Raw genomic sequence first — 21,521 nt, 5'->3', positions numbered from 1 at the left:
AGAGATGCATGATAGATGGCCTAAATTGTAGGCATCAGAGGGAACTTAGAAACTGAAGTCTCTTATTTGCTTGTCTTCATGTAAATAAAGCATTTGGTTGTATCATTAACATTTAAGAATTTCAATGTGTTGTTTTAGAATATGTAGTCAATATTTGGTAAAGTGGCTGATATAAAAAAAGAAATATTTTTTCTCTTTTATCATGAAGTATTTAATGATGGAAGTGGGGGAAATACTGTGTTTGCAACAGTTGACAAAAAACAAAAATACTTTGAAGTAATTTTAGTAACAAAAGCAGCAGATCTGTCTGACGAAGTTGGTGGTTCAGTGTTGTGGGATTCACTGTTCATCTGGAATAAAGTGAAGTCTTGAAACATGAAAAGCTGGCTTCCAGATAGGTTTGCTATTATTATTATTTTACAGTTACTATTTTTTTAAAATGTGTGTTAGTGCTTTGCCTGCATGTATGAAAACAGTTTCTGTGGCAAAAGATATCCCAAACAGTCAGCAGATTTGAAATTTGGTTGGGATTTATATTTAATATATTCAGTTTATTACTTGTGTGTGGGTTTATGTATTCCATGGCTCATGTGTGGAGGTCAGAGAACAACTTTGTGGAGTTGGTTTTCTCCTTCCCCCTTTATTGAGTTCTTGGGAACAAACTCAGGTTGTCCTTGGCCATGATCAGCATGTGTTTTTACCTGCTGAGCTATCTTGCTGACCCAAGGATTTATATTTATAATTCACAAAAAGTTTTTAAAAATTCGACAGGCCAAGCTGTTCAGTAGGAAAAATTGGACAGAACACAGTTTGATGGGCAGTTCACAAAGCAAACCCAGTTTGCCTACACAACTAGGCAATAATGCCATCCGTTTAGCAGAGTGGCACTAACTGAAAGAAGAGCTTATCTCATGCTTGTGTTCTCACAGTCTCCATACAACCTGATGGGTTCTCTGCTTGGGGCCTTGAATGACTGTGGTAGCTCAGATGTGTCCAGCCTGTGGCCTGTGGGATGAGAGCTATGAATGCAGCCCAAACACAAAAACATAAACTTACACAAAACATGATGAGACCTTTGAATGATCTTTTTTGTAACTAGATTGTGTGGTCCTTGGACGTGGTGATTGTCATGACATGGCAGCATCATTTTGCAATGTTAAAAGATTGGACATGCTTAGTAGCCAGATATGCCCATCTCTTAAATAAAAGTGGGTATTAGTTGCTACATTCTTTTCTCCAGGCTCATATTATTGTTGACAGAATTCTCTTCTCCACTTTCTTGCCAGCTTTGAAATGGAGCAATGTTCAGATTGTGGAGGTCCCAGAAGTACCTGCCACATAGCCTTTTCACAGGGCACCTCACCCCAGGAGTACCCTGGCTCTACTCTGACAGTAACTGCATGTTAGCATGGCAGTGACTGTCCTGTCATCTTTGTCGCATTCTGTTGGACAGAATCAGTGACAAGATCTGTTCCACAGAGGGAGCGATGCCACTCTTTGGGGGTCATCTCAGAATTCTCCTTACCACAGTCACTTAAATCCATTAAACTGGAAAAAAATGGGGAAAGGCTGCTAAATGTATTGCCCGGCAGGGTGGGAAGTATGTGTAGGAACGTGTGCTGGCTAATTTTGTGTCAGCTTGACACAAGCTAGAGCCATTTTGAGAGAGGGAACCTCACTTGACAAAAAGGCCCCCAGATTGGTCAGTATCTGTGTCAGGTGCTTCCTAATTGTCTTTAATGACTGTTCCTGGAGGTACCTCTGGCCTCCTGCACTCACATGTACATACCAACATTCACCCACATGCAATACTCATAATTTAAAATAATAAGAATAAACCTTAGGAAAAAGATTTGTGAAGTTGGAAACTGCTATTGTAATGTAGGAGGGAAAGGAAAGGTCTGGAAGGTTTGAACAAAGGCATGGCTCTTAATAAAGCTTGAAAAGCCTCCTTTAAGAAATTGCCTTATATGTAGAATTAAGGATAAATAACTTTGATTTTGCTTTCTATATTCAGAATTCCAATTTTGGCAAATCTTCTGCACTGGTGGTTTGATGAACCTGAATGGCATATTTAATTTTCAAAACTGTGTTTTCTCCTAGTATCTTTTTCAGAAGAGGAGAAATATCAGCTACGAAAATTTGTGAATAAGTCTTACCTGCTGGACAAGACAGCTCGCCGTCAAGTGTACTACAGTTTAGTTGACATCCTTCTGGCCTATTGCTATGAAATACGTGTCACTGAAGGAGAGCACAATGTAAGTCTGTGTGTGTCAGTGTACACCACTGTGTTAGCTACCTGTTCAGAGCAGACACAGCCTGTTGTGATAGATTACTTAGGGGCTGTCCCAGCACAAGTGCCTATGGTGGTCATAGGAGATGGTAGTGGGCACTAACATGAAGTCTAATGCTAATTGTGGTCTTGTCTCTTCTCTCTTGGCAGTAGATCTACTAGATAGATAGCAGAGCAGGGAAGTGTAAGGAAATAAAGCCAAGGGTAGAAAGGAAGGCTGTTTCACTTGACACTAGAGAGTGGCAAAGGACCAACTACCACACTCACGTTTTTTTCTCCAAGCTTTCATTTATCACATGCAGAGTAAAGCCTTTTGCAGAAGAGGATCTTAGCATACAGAATGTGTCCTTATAAAGATTTGTATGTAAGTTCCATTGTTTTCAAAACTTGAATCGTATTTCTTTTTGTTGTTTAAAAGACTCATCTCAGGTTGAGGCAAGAGGATTGAGAGATGAAAGCCAGCCTGAGCTATAAATAGAGACCTGCTTTTATCTTTAGTAAAGAAACCATGTGTCATGTCATGTATTTTAAAAACCGTGTGTTCAATCACCAATTCCTCAATCAATCTATTCAATCTTTGAATCAATAAAGAAACAAATGCTGGAAAACCAAAGGCTTTCTGGATAATGTGGCCCCACTCTTTATAATTACATGTGCTCAGAGTTTTAGCCTTGTTACGTACTTTCCTTTTTCTTTTTGATTATACAGATAATTTATATCATTGGGATGTCCCATAATTCCAGTAGTTAGTAATAACCACAGTTACAAGATTTACTTTGAGTTGCAGTGTATACACTATGATTTTATTGACTTACCTCACACGTCATCGTAGCATCAGTAGTAGTTTGAGGTGCCATTTTGTTGTTGTTGTCAAGATTCTGAAATTTTCTAAAGTGACTATTGCAGTCTGCATATGATCTAAGTGAATAACCTTGGGGTTGTCAAGAATATAATTATCTGAAAATACTTTGTTTTCAAATTGTTTTTTATTTATTTATTCATTTTTTATGTGCATTGGTGTTTTGCCATGGGTGTCGGGCTACCTGGAACTGGAATTATAGACAGTTTTGAGCTGCCATGTGGGTGCTGGGAATTGAACCTGGGTCCTCTGGAAGGGCAGTCAATTCTCTTAACCATTAAGCCATCTCTCTAGCCCCTCAAGTCATTTTTTAAAGATATCGTAAGTGGATAAAATGTTTACTTAGACAAAAAAGGCTCTTCATTTCATGTTATTGAGTCTTTTAAATTTTTTGAAAGATGTTAAATATTATATATATATGAGGCTTTGCCTGCACATATGTATGTGAACCATGTTTGTGCCTGGGGAGGTCAGAAGAGGGCATCAGATACCCTGGAACTGGAGTTGTGGATGATTGTAAGCCACCGTGTGGGAGCTAGGAAATGAACCCAGGTCCTGTACAAGAGCAGCTAGTACTCTGGACCACTGAGCCATATCTCCAGCCCCACATATTAAATCTTGATGAGTGAAAATGTTATACTTGATAAAATTGACCAATGTTTCTTCTACTTGTATGTTTAAAATCATGAAGTCTTGCATCTTTTCAAGCCTCTGGACCACTGGTAATCTCACATGCATTCTCTGAAAGGCAGTTTCTACAGGGTTTTCGGGTACCCGGCAGCAGTTCAATAGTGAGTGACTTAGTAGAGGAAGAAGCAGCAAGCATTTTGCTTCAGTTTTGTTTGAGTGCCCCTGCTTATTTGTTTGTGTATTCTGGTGCTTCATTAGTGAAGTGGTTAATTCCATAAAATTCCAAGCACGGTGAACAGAGATATCTTCTATTAGTCTCTGCATCAATACAAGTATTTTTCTACATTCATAAATACATCATTTTGCATGGGTTAGTATAATTCATGTACTAATTCCAGTGGATATATCTGCTTCATTTCCAAATGACTTTTGACGGTGACACTCCTTTGTCCACAACCAAGGTGGAGTCTGCATGGACGGTCAGAAAGCTGAGCCCCACCCTCTGCTGGTTTGAGGTATGATTTCTACTTGAAATTATTTAGCTTTTGCTGTTCATAAAGTTATTTTTTCTGTTGTTCTTCATTTTGGTTAGTTCAAACAATTTTTTTGTTATTTAAATTTTTTTATTAATATTTTAAAATTGGGAGCTTTATTATACTTTTTAAAGAATAAACTTGTTGGGATAGTCAGCCAGGTAAGCATTTTAGAAATTGTGGAGGGAAATACTATGTGGAAGAACACTGAGGACACTGGTTCATTTGAGAAAATGTGGGTAGAGCTACAGGTATGTTAATGAGTTGGGGCTCAGAGTTCAAAAATGGAAAACAAACCTAGATGATAATGGACCACCAGAATCACACGGAGTGTCTTATATCTTTTATTTATCTTGTTCCTCAATAACCTTATTGAGCAACACTCAGTAAGGTAAATGTTGCTGAATTTACAGGTAAAGAAATTTAGATCATACAGCTTAAAATGAATTGTTTTGCATCCTATCATCTTATGGTTAGAAGTGGTAACCTCTTAAAAAAACATTAAATTTTATTTGTCATCATTATTATTTTGCAGAGCACTTATCATAGCATATATGTGAAGGTCAGAGAACAATTTTGTGGAATCAGTTCTTACCTTCCACTTTTTTTTTTTTTTTTTTTTTTCGAGACAGGGTTTCTCTGTGCAGCTTTGCGCCTTTCCTAGAACTCACTTGGTAGCCCAGGCTGGCCTCGAACTCACAGAGATCCGCCTGCCTCTGCCTCCCAAGTGCTGGGATTAAAGGCGTGCGCCACCACCGCCCGGCATTACCTTCCACTTTTATGTGGGTTTCAGGGATTGAACATAGGTTTACAAGGTGGCAAGCCCCTCTACCCTGGAGCCTTCCCACTGGTGTGCTGACCTCTTTTAGTGTAACGATAATTGGTTTTGTTTCTATTTTCTAAAAATTTTTCTGCAGTTCTCATAGAATTTATTAAAGAACAGTATCTTTTATGTTTCTGAGTTTGGAACAAATTGTCCAACATCAAAGTCATACCATCAGTTCAGATTATGCATAGCATACTTTAAATTGTAAAGTGGAGATTGCTTCATATATTACTTCCTTCTATGAGGAGGTAAGATTCAGTCCATCACTGAGACAGGTACCATAGGAGCAAGAGTAAGAGTGGGCCAGCAGCATTGCCAGCCACCTCAGCTGGGAGCTGCTTACAAGGTCAGGAAGCCTGTCCCCATCCCCACTCTGCCATCAAATACAAGTCTGTAGTCTGAATGCCTGTCCCCATTAAGACTCTAAAATGTTCCTGTTACATATGTGGGTTTTAATGCACATTTGTGATTTGTTGATGCAGCATGAGGAATTATAAGTCTGTAATAAAGTGAGGTGTACAAGAAGAATCTCGCTTGTGCCAGTGGTCCAGGTTTACAGGGTTTAATTGGGATTGTTCCTTTTTCGGTGTGTGCTTTTGTTGTGTAATGTATTGTATGGAAATTACTTACTGAGATGACTCTTCACAGACTTGGACAGATGTTCATGAGATCCTGGTGTCTTTTGGAAGGAGAGTTTTGTGCTATCCACTTTATCGTCATTTCAAGCTGGTGATGAAAGCCTACAGAGACACTGTAAAGATACTGCAACTAGGTAAGGTAGGCTGGCATATATGGGCATGAGAAGTTTTAAGTTTTTAGTATGTGAAGATGTAATCATGAGTTTTGCTCTTTTCTATATATACATAAGTAATGAAAATAATCAAGTCCACTCCCCAGGATATAAAAAGTAATGTTTCCTCTACAGAGATGCGCAGTAATGCTTACCTTTTCTAAGAGAGGGGGAGTAAATGGAAACATACATTAGCATCCCAGATCACGTCACACTGAAGATAGATTGCATTGTTTGGTGTTTCTTGGATTCCTGTAACTTTCTAGCCACTGAGGTGGGACTGTGGGTCCAGTAATGAAGTTTACTAAGTCCTCTCCTTTAATGAGCTTTGCAGCTTTGTCTGAGACGTGATAAATAAACCAGCGGTTCCAGTATAGAGCCACAGGTGCTCTGACTGAGAAGTACAGTGATTGTTTAGGAGGGCATTTATCACCTCAACTTGGGCAAGCAGCGAGGACTTTGCAAGGAAAAGCATCAATACTCTTAGGACTCTTGACTGCTGCTAAATTTAGCATGAAAAGTCAAGTAATTTCTGGCTCTAAGAATATGGGAAAATCCAGGCTCAAAACAAATTCCCAAGTGCCCATACCAACATCATTAGAAAGAATTAATTTCCCAGGTAATGACTTTGAAAGGGGGCATCATTCATTTGTGTAGATTAGTTCTGGCATTCATTTAAAAGTCACTTTCAAAAAAAAAAAAAAGTCACTTTCAGTACTTGATGGTCTTTTTTTTTTTTTGTCCTGCCCCTGGGGGGGTCTTGTCTTTCCTATGTTAGTGGGACTTATTTTTCAGGTTCAGTATCAGAAGGGAAGTCCATCTCCATGTCCATAAGAAAGGAAGTCCATTCCCATATCCATAAGAAGGGAAGTCCTTTCCCATATCCATAAGAAGAGAAGTACATATCCATAAGAAGGGAAATCCATCTCCATATTTGTGAGAAGGGAAATCCATCCCCATGTCCATAAGAAGAGAAGTCCATCTCCTATATCTATAAGAAGGGAAGTCCATCCTCGTATCCATAAGAAGGGAAGTCCATCTCCTATATCTATAAGAAGGGAAGTCCATCTCCTATATCCATAAGAAGGGAAGTTCACCCCCATGTCCATAAGAAGAGAAGTCCATCCCCATGACCATAAGAAGGGAAGTCCATCTCCATGTCCATAAGAAGGGAAGTCCATCCCCATGTCCTTGAGAAAAGTCCATCTCCATGTCCATAAGAAGGGAAATCCATCCCCATGTCCATAAGAAGGGAAGTCCATCCCCATATCCATAAGAAGGGAAGTCCATCTCCATGTCCATAAAAGGGAAGTCCATCTCCATGTCCATAAGAAGGGAAGTCCATCCCCATATCCATAAGAAGGGAAGTCCATCTCCATGTCCATAAAAGGGAAGTCCATCTCCATGTCCATAAGAAGGGAAGTCCATCTTCTATATCCATAAGAAGGGAAGTCCATCTTCTATATCCATGGGAAGGGAAGTCCATCTCCTATATCCATGGGAAGGGAAGTCCATCCCCATGTCCATGAGAAGGGAAGCTCATCTCTATATCTATAAAAGGGTAGCTCATCCCCCATGCCCAGGTGATTTCATTGGATTGTTAGGGAACATCCCATCTCCAGTGTTTTATCCCAAGGGACACCTAGCTTTTTGTCTTCAATGTGACCTCTATTATCTAGGGGAGGCATGCTTGAAGTAGATTATAATTGTGAAAATGAATCACAGTTAAAAGTGCCTTTTCATTCACTGATAGGTTTAGAGTAGCAGTATTTTACTTTGAAGGATTGTTGTTTAGGATACATGAGTGAATATCATTGAGAAATCTATCTCCTTTAACTGTGGGAAATAAACTGCCTTTTTTTGGTATGTTACTTTTTTTCTTGCTTTCCATACAAGGTATTTCTTGAATCTCTAAAATACCTTGAGGAATCAATCTCTTCTAAATGACTAATTGTGCTGGAGCTATATATCACAATTACTTGCTTTTTGTTGTCTTACAGAATTTTCTGAGCATTGTTCATAGATTTAAGCCTGGAGACTCTTATGTTAGGGCTTCTGGGGAAAGCCAGCAAAACCGGAGCAAGCACGTTCCCTTATACATCCACTCTCGCTTTCATTCATATAAACTACTACTTGTTTTTTTTTATTCTGGGAAGTAATCTGGAGCTCTGGATTTTTATTTGAAAAGTAATCAGTTCTGTGATTGCATAACCTAAAATAAATTTGATTGCCTTGACTTACAGTCTAATCAATTATTCAAACAGTTTTAGTAGGTTAGAGCTGAAATTGAGACTTAACTTTTCATCATTATCACTCACAAAAAATAAGTCTTATCAGCTGTATTTTGTTAGCGGCAGACTTGAAATAACACACTAGAGCCTCTGTTGAAATGAATGGGAGCCGTCTAAGCCCCAGTGCTGGTTCTGCAACTGGCTTAGGTTGTGTTTAGAGTGGAAGCAGAGACTGGACTGTCCTGCACCTGTGCCATTGGATGTGAGGGTTGTGACCTGTGCTTGTTCAGGCAGCTAGCACAGGAATGCCATTATTATCACTGAGGAATCTCATTTGTTTGGACACTCCATAAGTTAAGTGGAAATAGCACCAGCTTGGCATTTGGTGTTTTCCAAGAATGAATTTGTGTCTACTTAAAATTCAGAACACAACCCTAGCAGTCACACTTTTATTGTAAAGGTCAGATAGTGCTTGCATAGTTGAAAGTAATGAATGACTCCTTCCCCCAAAGAAATACTGATCTCAAATGGATGAGTTTCCAGAACCAACATGGGAATGCGTCAGAAGCTACAGAGAACATAGTTCATGATAACTGACTGAGATGAGAGGTTTCAGAGAGCCATGGATTTGCTTTATCTGACTTCACAACAGCCTTTGCAAGGATGCTTTACTGGGCCTTGAGCACCTTTAAGTTTTCCTGCATCCTTACCTCTTCCTATCTTGCAAAAGGCCATGCTCATCTGTCTCTTTTGTTGTATATTAAATCCAAACTTCCTCAGGATGGGAACCTGTCCTCGCCCTGGTAAGTACTGTTTTGGTGCTTCAAAGGATTTGCCCATATGGTTGTTCTCCCTCTTCAGTCCTCTTGGGGCACAAAACTCCCCTTGAATCCTCTGTTCCTGACTCCTCAGGAAGTGCCACTGCCTCCTGCTGGCTGAATTTTTTTTTTAAGAGTGAACAGAACCCTTCTGGAGACATCCCTTAGCAGTTCTCAGTTAGTTGGGAAAGAGAAAAGTTGAACAAAGCCAGTTTCCAGTGTGCCTCAGTTTTGTCTCCTCGAAGCTACAAGCCACATCATCCAGGACTTGATGTACATGTGCACTTCACTAAGTGTTTGGGTTCGTGTCTCTCTCTTATAAACACTGTGAGGTTTTTCTCACTCTGCTTCTGCTAGAGGGCTGAACATGATGGGGTGGGTGGGCAACAACCTAGTTCCTCCTTTGAGCTCATTCTGGGTCCCCACTGCCTTGGGGGGTAAGCACACATGCCTTCTATTATATATATACACCCTATAGGTTTTCTGACACTTTACATTCTATACATGATTTCTCGCTAGTCCTAGTTACAAGAGGAGTCTGATTTCAGGACTTGAAAGTTTTACTTTGCACTTGTAAAGAGGAAGCCTTGGCTTGTCTGGCTTTCGCCTGCCTCAGGTTTTGGAGCCAGCAGTGAGTAGGACAGCTGTTGCAAGAGGGGGCCTCTTCATCCTTTAATAGGCAAACCACATCTCTAATGGCAAGTTATCATTTGCCTCCACAATTGCCCTCGCTGCTCAGCTACCACAAGTTGCTTTTTCCTGCTTTCTGATGGGATCAGGTACGAGTTCTTAGTCTGTTCCAATTCCCAGGGCAAGGAGGTTGAACTCTGGGGGCTTCTTTCAAGTAGGCTTTGGCCCATTTTGTCTTGTGTGAGCCTTAGTGGAAATGGTAATCACACCCCAGCCACCATGCAGTTGCCACTTTCTATGTGTTAGCTCCAGGGTCTGTCGTCTGATGCCTTCTTATCTCAGTTCACGTCTAGTACCATCTGGAAAAGCAGAAATTACTGCCACATGTTTGTTGAGGAAAGGCAGTCTCTAAAAAGCTAAGTGAACTGCCAGGGTGCGTGACAACAGAGCCCGAGCTTGACTCCAGGTTTGTCCAGCTCAAAGTCTGGGCCCTCTCGCCTATTGAGATCGCTATAAATGGAGTCTGGCAGTAGCCTCAAAATAACCTGCACTGAGTGTGAGAAAGCCAGTGTTGCTGCAGCTGGGTATTGGGGTGCTACTGAAACACACTGGCTGCGAGCGATACTTGCTGCCTGGGCAGTGAGTGTGTGGAATTCTTGGTGTGGCCCACTTTTGTGTGTTATGATTTCTCTTATAAGAAGTTGGTTGTTTGTTTTTTCTAAGTCTGGACTCTTAACCACTTTGCTATGTTTTCTATTTCAATTTAGTCACCATTTTATTTGGGTAACTGTATGAAAGATTTTGGCTATTAACACATATAAAATTAGAGTTTAGAGGATCTGGGGTGTGGCTCAGTAGGGAGGCTTGCTTTCCTTACCTTATCTGTTCCCAGTACCCAGAAACGAGATAAGAAAAATCTGTCTGTCTCATTTCTAAAGCTAGCCTTCTAAAGCTAGCCTACTTGGTGAATGCCAGGCAGTGTGCAGCTCAAGAAACCTCCTTCATGGCTACAGGCCAGTCTTACTGGAGATGAGTAGCAGCCCTGACATAGCATTACTAACAGCTTAAGAATAGCAGACTTTTCAGGAATTACTGCTCTCCAGTCTTCTGTAGATACAATCACATGACCAATGGGAAGGAAATAATTGCCAGGGCACCAGGCACAGGCCTTTGGGCTGACATGCTTTTCAATTTTAAGAGAAGTAGGTGATTATAAATGGAGGCATATGCGGCATATATGAACTCTGAATTCTGATGAAATTCAGAACACCCTCTTTAGGAGGGTGAGAGAACGCATGAAGAAGATCCCTGTGGCCAGCTGAGGACTGTTCTAATGCTTTTGATTTGTATGCATCTTAACCACTAGACCATTCCTTCTGCAGCTCAGGAGAGCACATCCCGCCCGACTGTTGACAATATCCTGTAACCCTTGTGCTCTCCCTGAGGTTCTTTGCTGTCCTGCTTAGATTTGTTTTGTTTGTTTGTTTGTTTCTGTTTTTTGTCAGTTTGATACAAGTTAGAGTTATCTGGGAAGGGGAACCTCAGTTGAGAAAATGCCTCCATCAGATTGCCTGTAAGCAAGTCTGTGGGGTATTGTCTTGATTGATGATTGACATAGAAGGGTAGAAGGGTCCAGCCCATTGTGGGTCCTGCCTTTCCTGTGCAGGTAGTCCTAAGGTGTATAAGAATGCAGATGGAGCTAGCCAGGAGGAGCAAGCATGGTCTCTGCTTCAGTTCCTGCCTCCAGGTTCCTATCTTGAGTTTCTAGCCTGACTTCTCTGCATGGTAGACCACAAGCTGTAAAAAGAAAGAAACCCTTTACTCCCCAAGTTGCTTTTGTTTGTGGTGGTTTTTCACACTAGAAACCATAACTAAGACATTTGAGTTACATGTTTTCCTTATTCCTCTTCGAGTCTAGCTTGATTGCAGAGTTAAGTTTATGATTATGAATAAAAACCATGGTAAGAAGGGACACAGGCCTTAATGTCTGTGTCACTAAGTACTGAAGCAAGTACTGTTCACTAGCAGGTACTTAGCACAGAGTACCCTCCTTAAAAGAAACATTCAGCTCAACAAAGGGAGACAGGATGATTCACTTGAGGTTGGACAAGTTCTCATGGAGGTCACGTGGTAGTATACTGACAGGATGATTCACTTGAGGTTGGACAAGTCCTCATGGAGGTTATATGGTAGTATACTGACAGGATGATTCACTTGAGGTCGGACAAGTCCTCATGGAGGTTATATGGTAGTATACTGACAGGATGATTCACTTGAGGTCGGACAAGTCCTCATGGAGGTTATATGGTAGTATACTGACAGGATGATTCACTTGAGGTTGGACAAGTCCTCATGGAGGTTACATGGTAGTATACTGACAGGATGATTCACTTGAGGTTGGACAAGTCCTCATGGAGGTTACATGGTAGTATACTGACAGGATGATTCACTTGAGGTCGGACAAGTCCTCATGGAGGTTATATGGTAGTATACTGACAGGATGATTCACTTGAGGTTGGACAAGTCCTCATGGAGGTTACATGGTAGTATACTGACAGGATGATTCACTTGAGGTTGGACAAGTCCTCATGGAGGTTACATGGTAGTATACTGACAGGATGATTCACTTGAGGTCGGACAAGTCCTCATGGAGGTTATATGGTAGTATACTGACAGGATGATTCACTTGAGGTTGGACAAGTCCTCATGGAGGTTATATGGTAGTATACTGACAGGATGATTCACTTGAGGTCGGACAAGTCCTCATGGAGGTTACATGATAGTATACTGACTTGCCATCATCTAGTTCTAGACACAGTTCACATAAACCCTATTTGAAATCTTACAGGAGCAAGCTTTGGAGCAGGAGTCAACTCCCAGATTGTGGTACTGAGCCAAGAATGCTGGAAAGTATAGGGACTGTGAATGAGCCAGCCTGAACTACTCTTTCTCCTCCCTCAAGCATAGAAGCTTGAAATCTTATCTCTTTGTTAGAATGCCAGTTTATGTTTCTATCTCTTCATTGGTTCTGTTTTCCCATTCATGTTTGTTAACCTCAGAGCATTTGTAGGTTTCTATATGTGCCCATCTAGAAGGATGTTGATGTACAAATGACCATCAAAGGTAAGAAAACCATGTCCACCATTTCCACAGAATCCCTCCCTGCCTCTCTAATATTCCTGGTACTCACTAAGTATTGTTAGCTGTTAAAAGTGTGTAGATTGTTCTCATGGTAATTTGGAAGTTAAAATTATAAGAAAAGTTCTTTGTTCGCTTCAAATACAGTATAGGAGGCAGCATTTCCCACAGGATTTGCATGTTATAAATTGCCTTCTAGTTACTGTGAATTGCTAATAGGTTAAGGTTATCCTGGTACCAACAGATCACTTAAGATCTTTTTTAGTGTTCTGTTCCTTGAAGCTTGAGTTTTGTATGGTGCTTACTGGTGGTTATGGCTCAAAATCAGCTAATTTCTTAAATACTTTCAGAGCGTTTCAATTTCCTTCACTATTTAGTTAATAGGCTTTGCTAAGTTCTGCAGTTTCTTAGCTGAGTAATATAGAAAATGAAGAAGTTAGTTGTATTTTTTGAATGTATGATTTTAAAAAAGCTTCATAATTAGTTCTCTTTAAATATATGTAAAATCAGTTTTAAGCCTTTTTTGAAAATGGGAGTAACTTCCCTTCCATGTTCTGTAAGAAGATAAAAGCAGAAAATCGTTTTTCTTTAAAATGAAGTTGGGGTGGGGAGAGAGGAAAGCTTTTATTTGACTTGAGGTCCTATTACCTGTTAATATTGGAACCTAGATGAAATCAATTGAGTCATTTTATATGCCCTCCCCCCAGAGGACATGCAAGAATTCTATTTATGTAACTTAAGAGTTTTTTTAAAGTAGGAGCTGATCTTTCAGTACCAGCAAGTGACAGGCATGCCTGTGTTCAGGAGACATGAATCAAGTCTGCTTTCTGTGTGGGGCAGTACAACAGAATCAATGAAGAATATAAGGTTATACACAACTTAGCCTATGAAGAGTTTATTGTGTAACAGACAGGAAGGAACAAAAGACAAGACATAAAATGTATGTATTTGTAAGATAAAGGGGCCTGGTGATAGGTGATAAATGGTTCAGTTGGTAAAGTGCTTGCTCCACAAGTTTAAAGACCTGAGTTTGGATCTCTAGGACCCACAAAAATGCCAGGTGGGCATGGTGGCCTGCTTGTAATCCTAGCTGTTGAGAAGTGGAGCTAGAATACCCAGAGCAAGCTAGCTAGTTAGCCCAGCTGAATTGGAGTGCTCTGGGTTCAAGTAAAAGACCTTGCCTCAGTGTATAAGGTGGAAAGTAGTCGAGGAAGACACCTCTGTCCTCTGCGTGTATACACATGTGGAACATGTACACACACACATACACACAGGTGTACCAAACACACATATGCACCAAGAAAGTATGTATATGTAAGATAAGAAGTATGTATAAGATAAAAATGTGGAAGCCCCTTTAGAAAATACCTTAACTGTTCCCAACAGACCGAATCTATCCTGTTTGATCCTTAAGTAAAAATGCTTTCGTATTTTAATTTTTTAAATCTCATTTATTTATATAGGAGGGCTATTAAGCTAGGGTCTGGTGTCATGTCACCCAGGCTGACCTTAAACTCTTCATGAATGACCGCCCTTGGACTATTGATTGTCCTGCTTCTACCTTCCTTAGTGCCAGTACTTTAGGTATGTGTCACTATGCCTGGCTCTCCTTTTACGTTTTTAAGTGGTTAAAAATATCAAAAGAAAAGTGGTACTTTGAGACAAGTATGGTGGCACACACCCTTAATCTTGGCACCTAGGAGACCACGCAGAAAGACTGCAAGTTCCTGCATGTGGAAGACTCTGTCCCAAAAGAAAGACAAAATAGTGTTTTGTGACATGAAAATTATACTCACTTCATATTTTAGTGCCCATAAGTAACGTTTTATCAGAACACAGTCATGCTCAGTCACTTCTGTATTTTCTATGGCTGTTCTTATAATTTAATGGTATAGTCCAGTAGTTGCAGCAGAGAGTATACAGCCTACAAAGTTAAATATCAAGTTTCTAGCTCTTGGCAGAATAGATTTACCACCTTTGCTTTGAGTGTATCATGAAGGATTGGAGGCAGCCCTCTCCTGTGAGCTGAGGTCATGGCTGCCACCCATCCCTAACAGCAGCGTGCTAACGTATATCCCTTTCTTTGCTATCCTTCCCTGTAGGACAAGATGGAACTGATCTATTTGGTTTACAGTAGCATAGGAATCTCCACACTAGGAAAAGCAAACTGAAACGCCTAGTTGGCCAAACAGTAAACAAATAAGGCAGGGTGTATGAAAACAGTGATGAGCCCTGGGTGAGCTGGGCAGATAGATGGCCCATCTGTCACCTGCTGTCACTGTGTTGTGTGTATGTACTCTTGCCACTCTGCAGGACTTTAAAAGAAGTAGAAAGTAAGAATACTGATTGTCAACATTAAAAAAAAACACACACACACACCTTGGCACAGTATTCCACATCGTCAAAAGATGCATCATATGTCACGGGGCTGAGATGATTTTCTTCTAGGTGCCACTTAAAGTAGCTACTAGCTCTTTCCTCCTGTGCACTCAGATTTCTTCTCTCTGGCTTCATATGACTGCTTTCCCAATTTGAAGCTAAAACAGTTCCTAAAGATGTGTCAGAACTTTTGTTATTAAGCAGTATCTGATGGAAAAGTGAAGTCTAGTAATATCAGTTCAAACAGCCAAATTTTAGTTGGACATAGAAATATGTGGCATATTCTTAGGATGAAATTGTTGAATCAAAATTGTGTTAAAATAGTTTTGAAGTTTTCAGTATATGTTTTAAATGTGGGTTTACATAAGAAGCTGTGTATCTTTGGCTTCTGAACTTGTCCATATTTTACTTACTGTGTAAATGGGATTTTTTTGTTTTAAAGAGTTCTCCCTGGAATTTGAATGTCTCGTTCTTTACTGTCTAAATGAGTGAGAATCAGTTATGCAACCATCAAGTAATTTTGGTGACATCCGACTGTGTGCTTAGAGATTGAAACCCCCGACACTTTGACAGACTCTGATTAAGGGTTGTAGGAATCGAAAAAACTAAAAGCAGCCTTGGTTTGTACCGGTGCAGAGAGGAAAGAAAGTTGGTACAGCTGAGTTCAGGGAGTAGATGGAATAAGAGAAGAAGTTGGAAACAAGTTGTATGTTATTGGGTGGCCTTTTCCAGGGAGACACTGACAACAGACAAAGAAATGTTTCTACCAAGTTTAGTGTATCAGTGACCTTATTGGAGTTACTCAGAGGATCATGGGGAGGGGCTACTTACATGAGCGTGGATGTATAAAGGCAGTGGAATCACCAAGAAGCCCAACCCAGCATGAGTAGTGTTCTTGGAGCTACCTGCATAACTTTCAAGCAGGTTGGCTGGTCCTAGAGGCCCCTTTTTCTAGCAATTATTACTGCTTTATAATTTTAAGGAGAGGTCTTGTGAACCTGGTAACATTCAGGAGTTTCCCAAGCCTTATGAAACTTACTATTTCCCAAGTCTTGTAGGCCTCCACCTTCCCTCCAAGAAGGAATGAAAACCTTAGAGAAATTAGCTGTATGCGTTCCACTCTTTCCCCCAGTATTTACATTTTTTCTTGCCTGCTCTTTTATGTTCCCTGGAGGAGGTGACATAGATGTCCGGTTATTTTCTTTCTTTTATAACTGAGAGCTGAGTCACTATGTGACAGTAAACAGTCACTTCTTCGTGAGCGATTCACCAATTATAAGGCTCTACATACCACCGCCCACTGCAGAAGAGAAGTTGCCTTTGTAGTGGGGATGCAATAGTGGCTTATGGGTGTGAACACAAATGTTTTAGAAGGCAGTTTGATGGGCACAGCATCCCTCTTTAGTAATCAACAATAGCAGTTGCTTCCCCACTGGATCTAGCCATGAGTCTCTGCTGTGGTTTACAATGTCAGACATGAGTTCCCTCCTACAGAGAGGGCCTTCAGTCCAATCAGCAAGCAGTCAATGGCGCCTGTAACAAGCATTCTATTATTGTTTCAGTGGACACATCTTACCAGGTATGTGGGGAGTATACCATGCAGTGTCCTAACCAAACAAGACTGCTGGTGACAGTTCTGTCTACACAGCCTGCGTAGCATTTTCAAGCACTATGAGAACCAGCAAGGACAGAGCTTCCAGCTCACTTGCAGCCTGGCTTCTACATGTCCTGCTGCCAAAGTGTGTGGTTTCTTTTAACAGTGGGGACTGACCATCTAATTTGGGCATGCAGCTAATAGTAATGGCAATAGCCTTTATGGAGTGTGGGGAGCTCCTTGGCTACCTCATAGAGTGGTAACCCATCACTAGCACCAGGACTGTCATCCACCATTACGGCTCCTGTGAGTGCCTTTTCCACCTCTGTGTGGTGCCTTTGTTCAAACTCTTTAACTCTTACTTTTATTGTTATTCCAGATCCTTTTCAAATCTGTAAGACCCTCAAGGGATAATAGAGCATTATATAATTGAGCCTTTTTTTTTTTTAAGGAGATAATTGCAGGGCATTTACCTACCAACCCCACAGCTCCCCAGAGTTTTCTTGAGTGTGATCAGCAGGAAATATTAGATAGAAGGATTTAGATTGTGGAGATAAACAGATAGAAAATAAAGGCTCTCCTCTAGAGGGCCTGGAACCTATTCCAACGAGCCCTGACTGTCTCTGCCCCAGGGTATTTATAGAGACACCAAGGGGTGGAGCAAAAGACCTCCCCCCAGCACAGCCAAGTACAGACCATCTCAGACACCTGCACTCAGGCCCGTGGTCCTAATCATCCTCTCTATGCAGATCTGCTGAGTAAAGCCACGAGGAACCTGAAAACGGGCTCCCACAGATAATCAAGCCTTTTAACAGAGGTTGGTAAGGATCTTTGAAGTCCTGTCTTATCCCCTGTAAGCAAGTGCCAGTTTGTCTTGGAGGGTGTTAAAAAAGAAATCTTAGCAAGGTCTTGTATAGTTCAAAAACAGTCTCATTATAGAACAATGTTGAGGGCTCCATTAAGGGCTTGCTATTAAGTACTACTCAGGGATCTGAGTTCAGATCCCTAGCATGGTAGAAAAGTCTGGGCATGGCATTGTACACTTTAGTCCTGGTGCTGGGGAGTGGAACCAGGATTCCTGGGACATGCTCGCTAGCTGATCTAGCTGATGAGTGAACTCAAGTTTCAGTGGGTTGAGAAGTGATTGAGGACAATATCCAACGCTGACCACTGGCCTACATGTACTCACAGATGTATGTGTTCTAGCATTTCTTTCGTTTGCATGCGCACAAGATCAGTGTTGATTACAGTGGCATGTTGGAGACACTACTCCATCTGGCCGCCTCTGATCTGTAGTTGCTCTCCATGAGATATCTGGGTTTTGTCATCTTGGGAGGCTGCTGCAACTGCTACTTTGGCTGTGACTGCTGTACATCTCTACCCCACTGGTCTCTGTGGTGCCAGCTTGTACTGCTCAGCCTAGCTCGAGGCTAAGAGGGAGCAGTGCTTTGTTCTAGGGCCTGTGGTAGGCCCCAGAACCCACTCTCTAACAGGCTCTGGGCTACCACTGTGGCACTTTCCTGTCCATCAGTCTCCTGGCTGTGAAAAGGCTCTAGGTGTGGTAAACTGTCACCACGGGCAGTAAACTTTCTTGGTGGGGCAGAAATGCACTGCGTATTCTGGATGTTGAACTGCCCAGCCCAAGATAAGCTTCATCATCTCTTTCACCTGTGTGGCTGTTGCGTCCTCCCTGAACTGTGCTCGGGTTTCCGAAGTTCACTGGCACAGCCCTTGCCTTTCTGGTCATTTTCTCTGTAGGAGAACTCTCTGCTCCACACAGTCTCGGCACATTCACCATCTAGAGCCTGCACAGACTCCTGTCTGCTTTGACCTGCTTTTCCTCCCCTCCTGATGCTTTTTGTCTTTCCACACCTGGCTTACATGCCAGCCGAAGGAAGTCATCCAGGTCTGCGGGCGCTGCGCTTCTCCTACACAGTAAGGGTTGTGTCCCACCTCAGGCTCAGCGACACCACCAGAGCCAAGTCCTTGCTGAGTCAACTTTTCCTTCTCCCCACTCCCTTTCCTTCTTTCCTCGCTTCCTGTTTTATTTCTTTTAATATATTTTTAAATGTGCGTGTCTATGTGTAGATACATGCATATGAGTATAGGTGCTCATAGAGGCCAGGGGCTTTTGATCCCCGTGAGGCAGGAGTTACAGGTGATTATGAGCCCCTTAGTGTGGATGCTGGAAATCTAACTTGGGTCTTCTGCAAGAACAGTATGTGCTCTTAACCACTGAGTCATCTCTCTAGCCTCTCAGCTTCTTCCTTCCTTCCTTCCTTCCTTCCTTCCTTCCTTCCTTCCTTCCTTCCTTCCTTCCTTCCTTCCTTTCTTTTTGGTTTGTTTTTTGAGACAGGGTTTCTCTGTGTAGTTTTGGTGCCTGTCCTGGATCTTGCTCTGTAGACCAGGCTGGCCTCGAACTCAGAGATCCACCTGCCTCTGCCTCCCGAGTGCTGGAATTAAATGTGTATGCCATTACTGCCTGACCTCAGCTTCTTTCTTAACTTTGCTGTGAACACAGTCCTATCAGGTGAGCTAGTCATCAAATACTGTTCCTCTTCTGGCAAACTTCCTCTGTAATGCCTGCCTTTTATTGTCTTAATGAAATTCATGGCGCCCTTAGCTGGTGAAACCAAGGCTTTCTGATGATGCCCCTGCCAGTCCATGGATACTGCTATTGTTTGCATTGCTTCAGGTTATGCAGCTTCTGTCTCAGGGAAAGATGAGTAATTTAGTGTCTTGGTTTATTTTTCTATTGCTATAATAAAGGCAACTTATAAAAGAAAGCATTTCACTTGGGGCTCACATTTGCAGAGTGTTATCTGTTACCATTATGGTGGGTAACATGGTGGCAAGCAGGCATGGTATTAGAGCAGCACTTGAAAGCTTACAACCTGATCCATGAGCAGGAAGCAGAGAGTGCTAACTGGGAATGGTGTGGGTCTTTGAAGCCTCCAAACCCATCCCCACCCCCCAGTGACACAACCCCTCCAACAAGACCATACCTCTTAATCCTTCTCAAATAGTTCTACCAACTGGGGACCAAGTACTCAAATATATGAGCCTATGGGGGCCATTCTCATTCAAACTACCACACTTAGTTTCTCTGCCTTCATGGCACTCAGACTGGACCCATATGCCCCCCTGTTTTTTTACAGCCTCAAAAAGCTAGGCTGTCAAGGGGTTCTTCATTCCTCAATTAAGAGTTTTTCCCAAGTTAATCAGTTCAAATGCAGAGTATTCTCTGATTATCAGTTTCCTGCCCTGATGCCATTGTTTAGGTCCCCATCTGCCTGTTAAATCATGGGCTTTTCATTCCTTTGTATTAAAGGTGGGACTTGAGAAGTATCTTCTAGCGTTTCTACTTTGCTCTATCCTGCCTCACTGATTCTTCCATGAGTTCTAAGTTTTTGGAATCAAAAAAGGGCTCTTTAGCACAGACCTAACATATGCTATCTTTTCATTACATCCTTCCAGCTGTGAGAAATGGCAAGCCAAACACCTCCATCTCACCTTTTTCCTTTTCCCACTTTTCTGCCAGTGGGTAGCATCTGCATGCCTTTTTCTCATAATTCCTCTTTTATACAGGCAAGTTCTTTTATTTTTTTATTTATTTATTTTTTTTTTTTGGTTTTTCGAGACAGGGTTTTTCTGTGTAGCTTTGCGCCTTTTCCTGGAACTCACTTGGTAGCCCAGGCTGGCCTCGAACTCAGTGCTGGGATTAAAGGCGTGCGCCACCACCGCCGGCGCAAGTTCTTTTATTATCTGTTTGAGACATTACCATTTCACAGGATGGACCCCATTAGTCAAGGAAGCATGCTATCCATCTCAAGTAGAGGAAGATGGCCACCTGGAGATTATCCTCAGGGATACTCTACTCTTAGACGGCTTGGCCCTGGTTGCATGTCCTGTCATCTCTCTAATGTAGCATGTAGCATCAAATATCAAGGAGGCACATCATCCCATACCCATGGGGAGAAGTGGTTCTGTCAGGACTGCTGATAGAGGAGCGCCCCATCCTCACACAGATCAGCCCCAGTTGCATATCTCAGTACCTGTTGCAGGGAATGAGTAGCCTCTTCTCTCTTATTCATCATCAGTTCTGTTGGTCCTGTTTGGGTGTCAGTTTTGTTGTGTGATTCTTCCTGGGGAGACAGGAACAAACTTCTGTTCACCCTAGATAGGGCACTGATGATGGACCAAAGGAACACTTCCCTTCACGCCCAGCTTGGTAAAACAGTGCATTTACTGGGGTTACTTATAGGAGTATAGGTGAGGGTTTACTCACAGGAATATGGTCACTCAAAAGGCAGCTCTATCTCCAAGAAGCCCACCTTTGCGTAAGTGATGACTCATAAAGCTGCATCCCTACAGCTCCTGGAACAATTTGCATGCAGCTTGACTGGTCCTTGAGTCCTCTCTCCCTAGCAGCTGCTTATTGCCTTTTATAACCTTAGAGGTCTTGTGAGTGTTGTAACTCAGGAGTTTTCTGAGTCTTATGTCTTCTCCTTCCCTCCTGGAGGGAATGTTCCATGATTGTCATGACTAGGTGGGTTTTTTGTTTGTTTGTTTCTAATTATTTGTTTGTTGTTGTTTTGAGACAAGGTTCTTTCTGTGAGTTGTCAGGTGGGTGCTGAGAATTGAACTCAGGTCCTCTGGGAAGAACAGCCCATGCTCTTAACCACTGAGCCATCTCTCCAGCCCCCAAAGAAAGAAATCTTTCTTTATCCCAGATTGTCTCACTGTTGCCCAGGCTCAACTTAAACTGGAGGTAATCCTCCCATGCTGGAATTACAGGTC

The 21,521-nt window shown here is 41.8% G+C and overlaps 1 protein-coding gene across 1 annotated transcript in view; it reads left to right on the top strand.

The window, feature by feature from the left end:
- Positions 1-21,521, top strand: part of Shq1 (SHQ1, H/ACA ribonucleoprotein assembly factor) — a 106,103-nt gene that overhangs the window by 35,050 nt on the left and 49,532 nt on the right. Inside the window, exons 7-9 of the mRNA XM_052722042.1 lie at positions 2,104-2,258; positions 4,244-4,297; positions 5,790-5,918. Coding sequence (XP_052578002.1) covers positions 2,104-2,258; positions 4,244-4,297; positions 5,790-5,918 — 338 coding nt within the window. The remainder of the gene's footprint in view (positions 1-2,103; positions 2,259-4,243; positions 4,298-5,789; positions 5,919-21,521) is intronic.

The sequence above is a fragment of the Peromyscus californicus genome, unplaced genomic scaffold, assembly GCF_007827085.1.
Source record: "Peromyscus californicus insignis strain IS unplaced genomic scaffold, ASM782708v3 Scaffold_6__1_contigs__length_162567912, whole genome shotgun sequence".
Lineage (NCBI taxonomy): Eukaryota > Metazoa > Chordata > Mammalia > Rodentia > Cricetidae > Peromyscus > Peromyscus californicus.
Note: the sequence above shows the minus strand (reverse complement) of the source record. Positions and strands in the feature narration are given on the sequence as shown.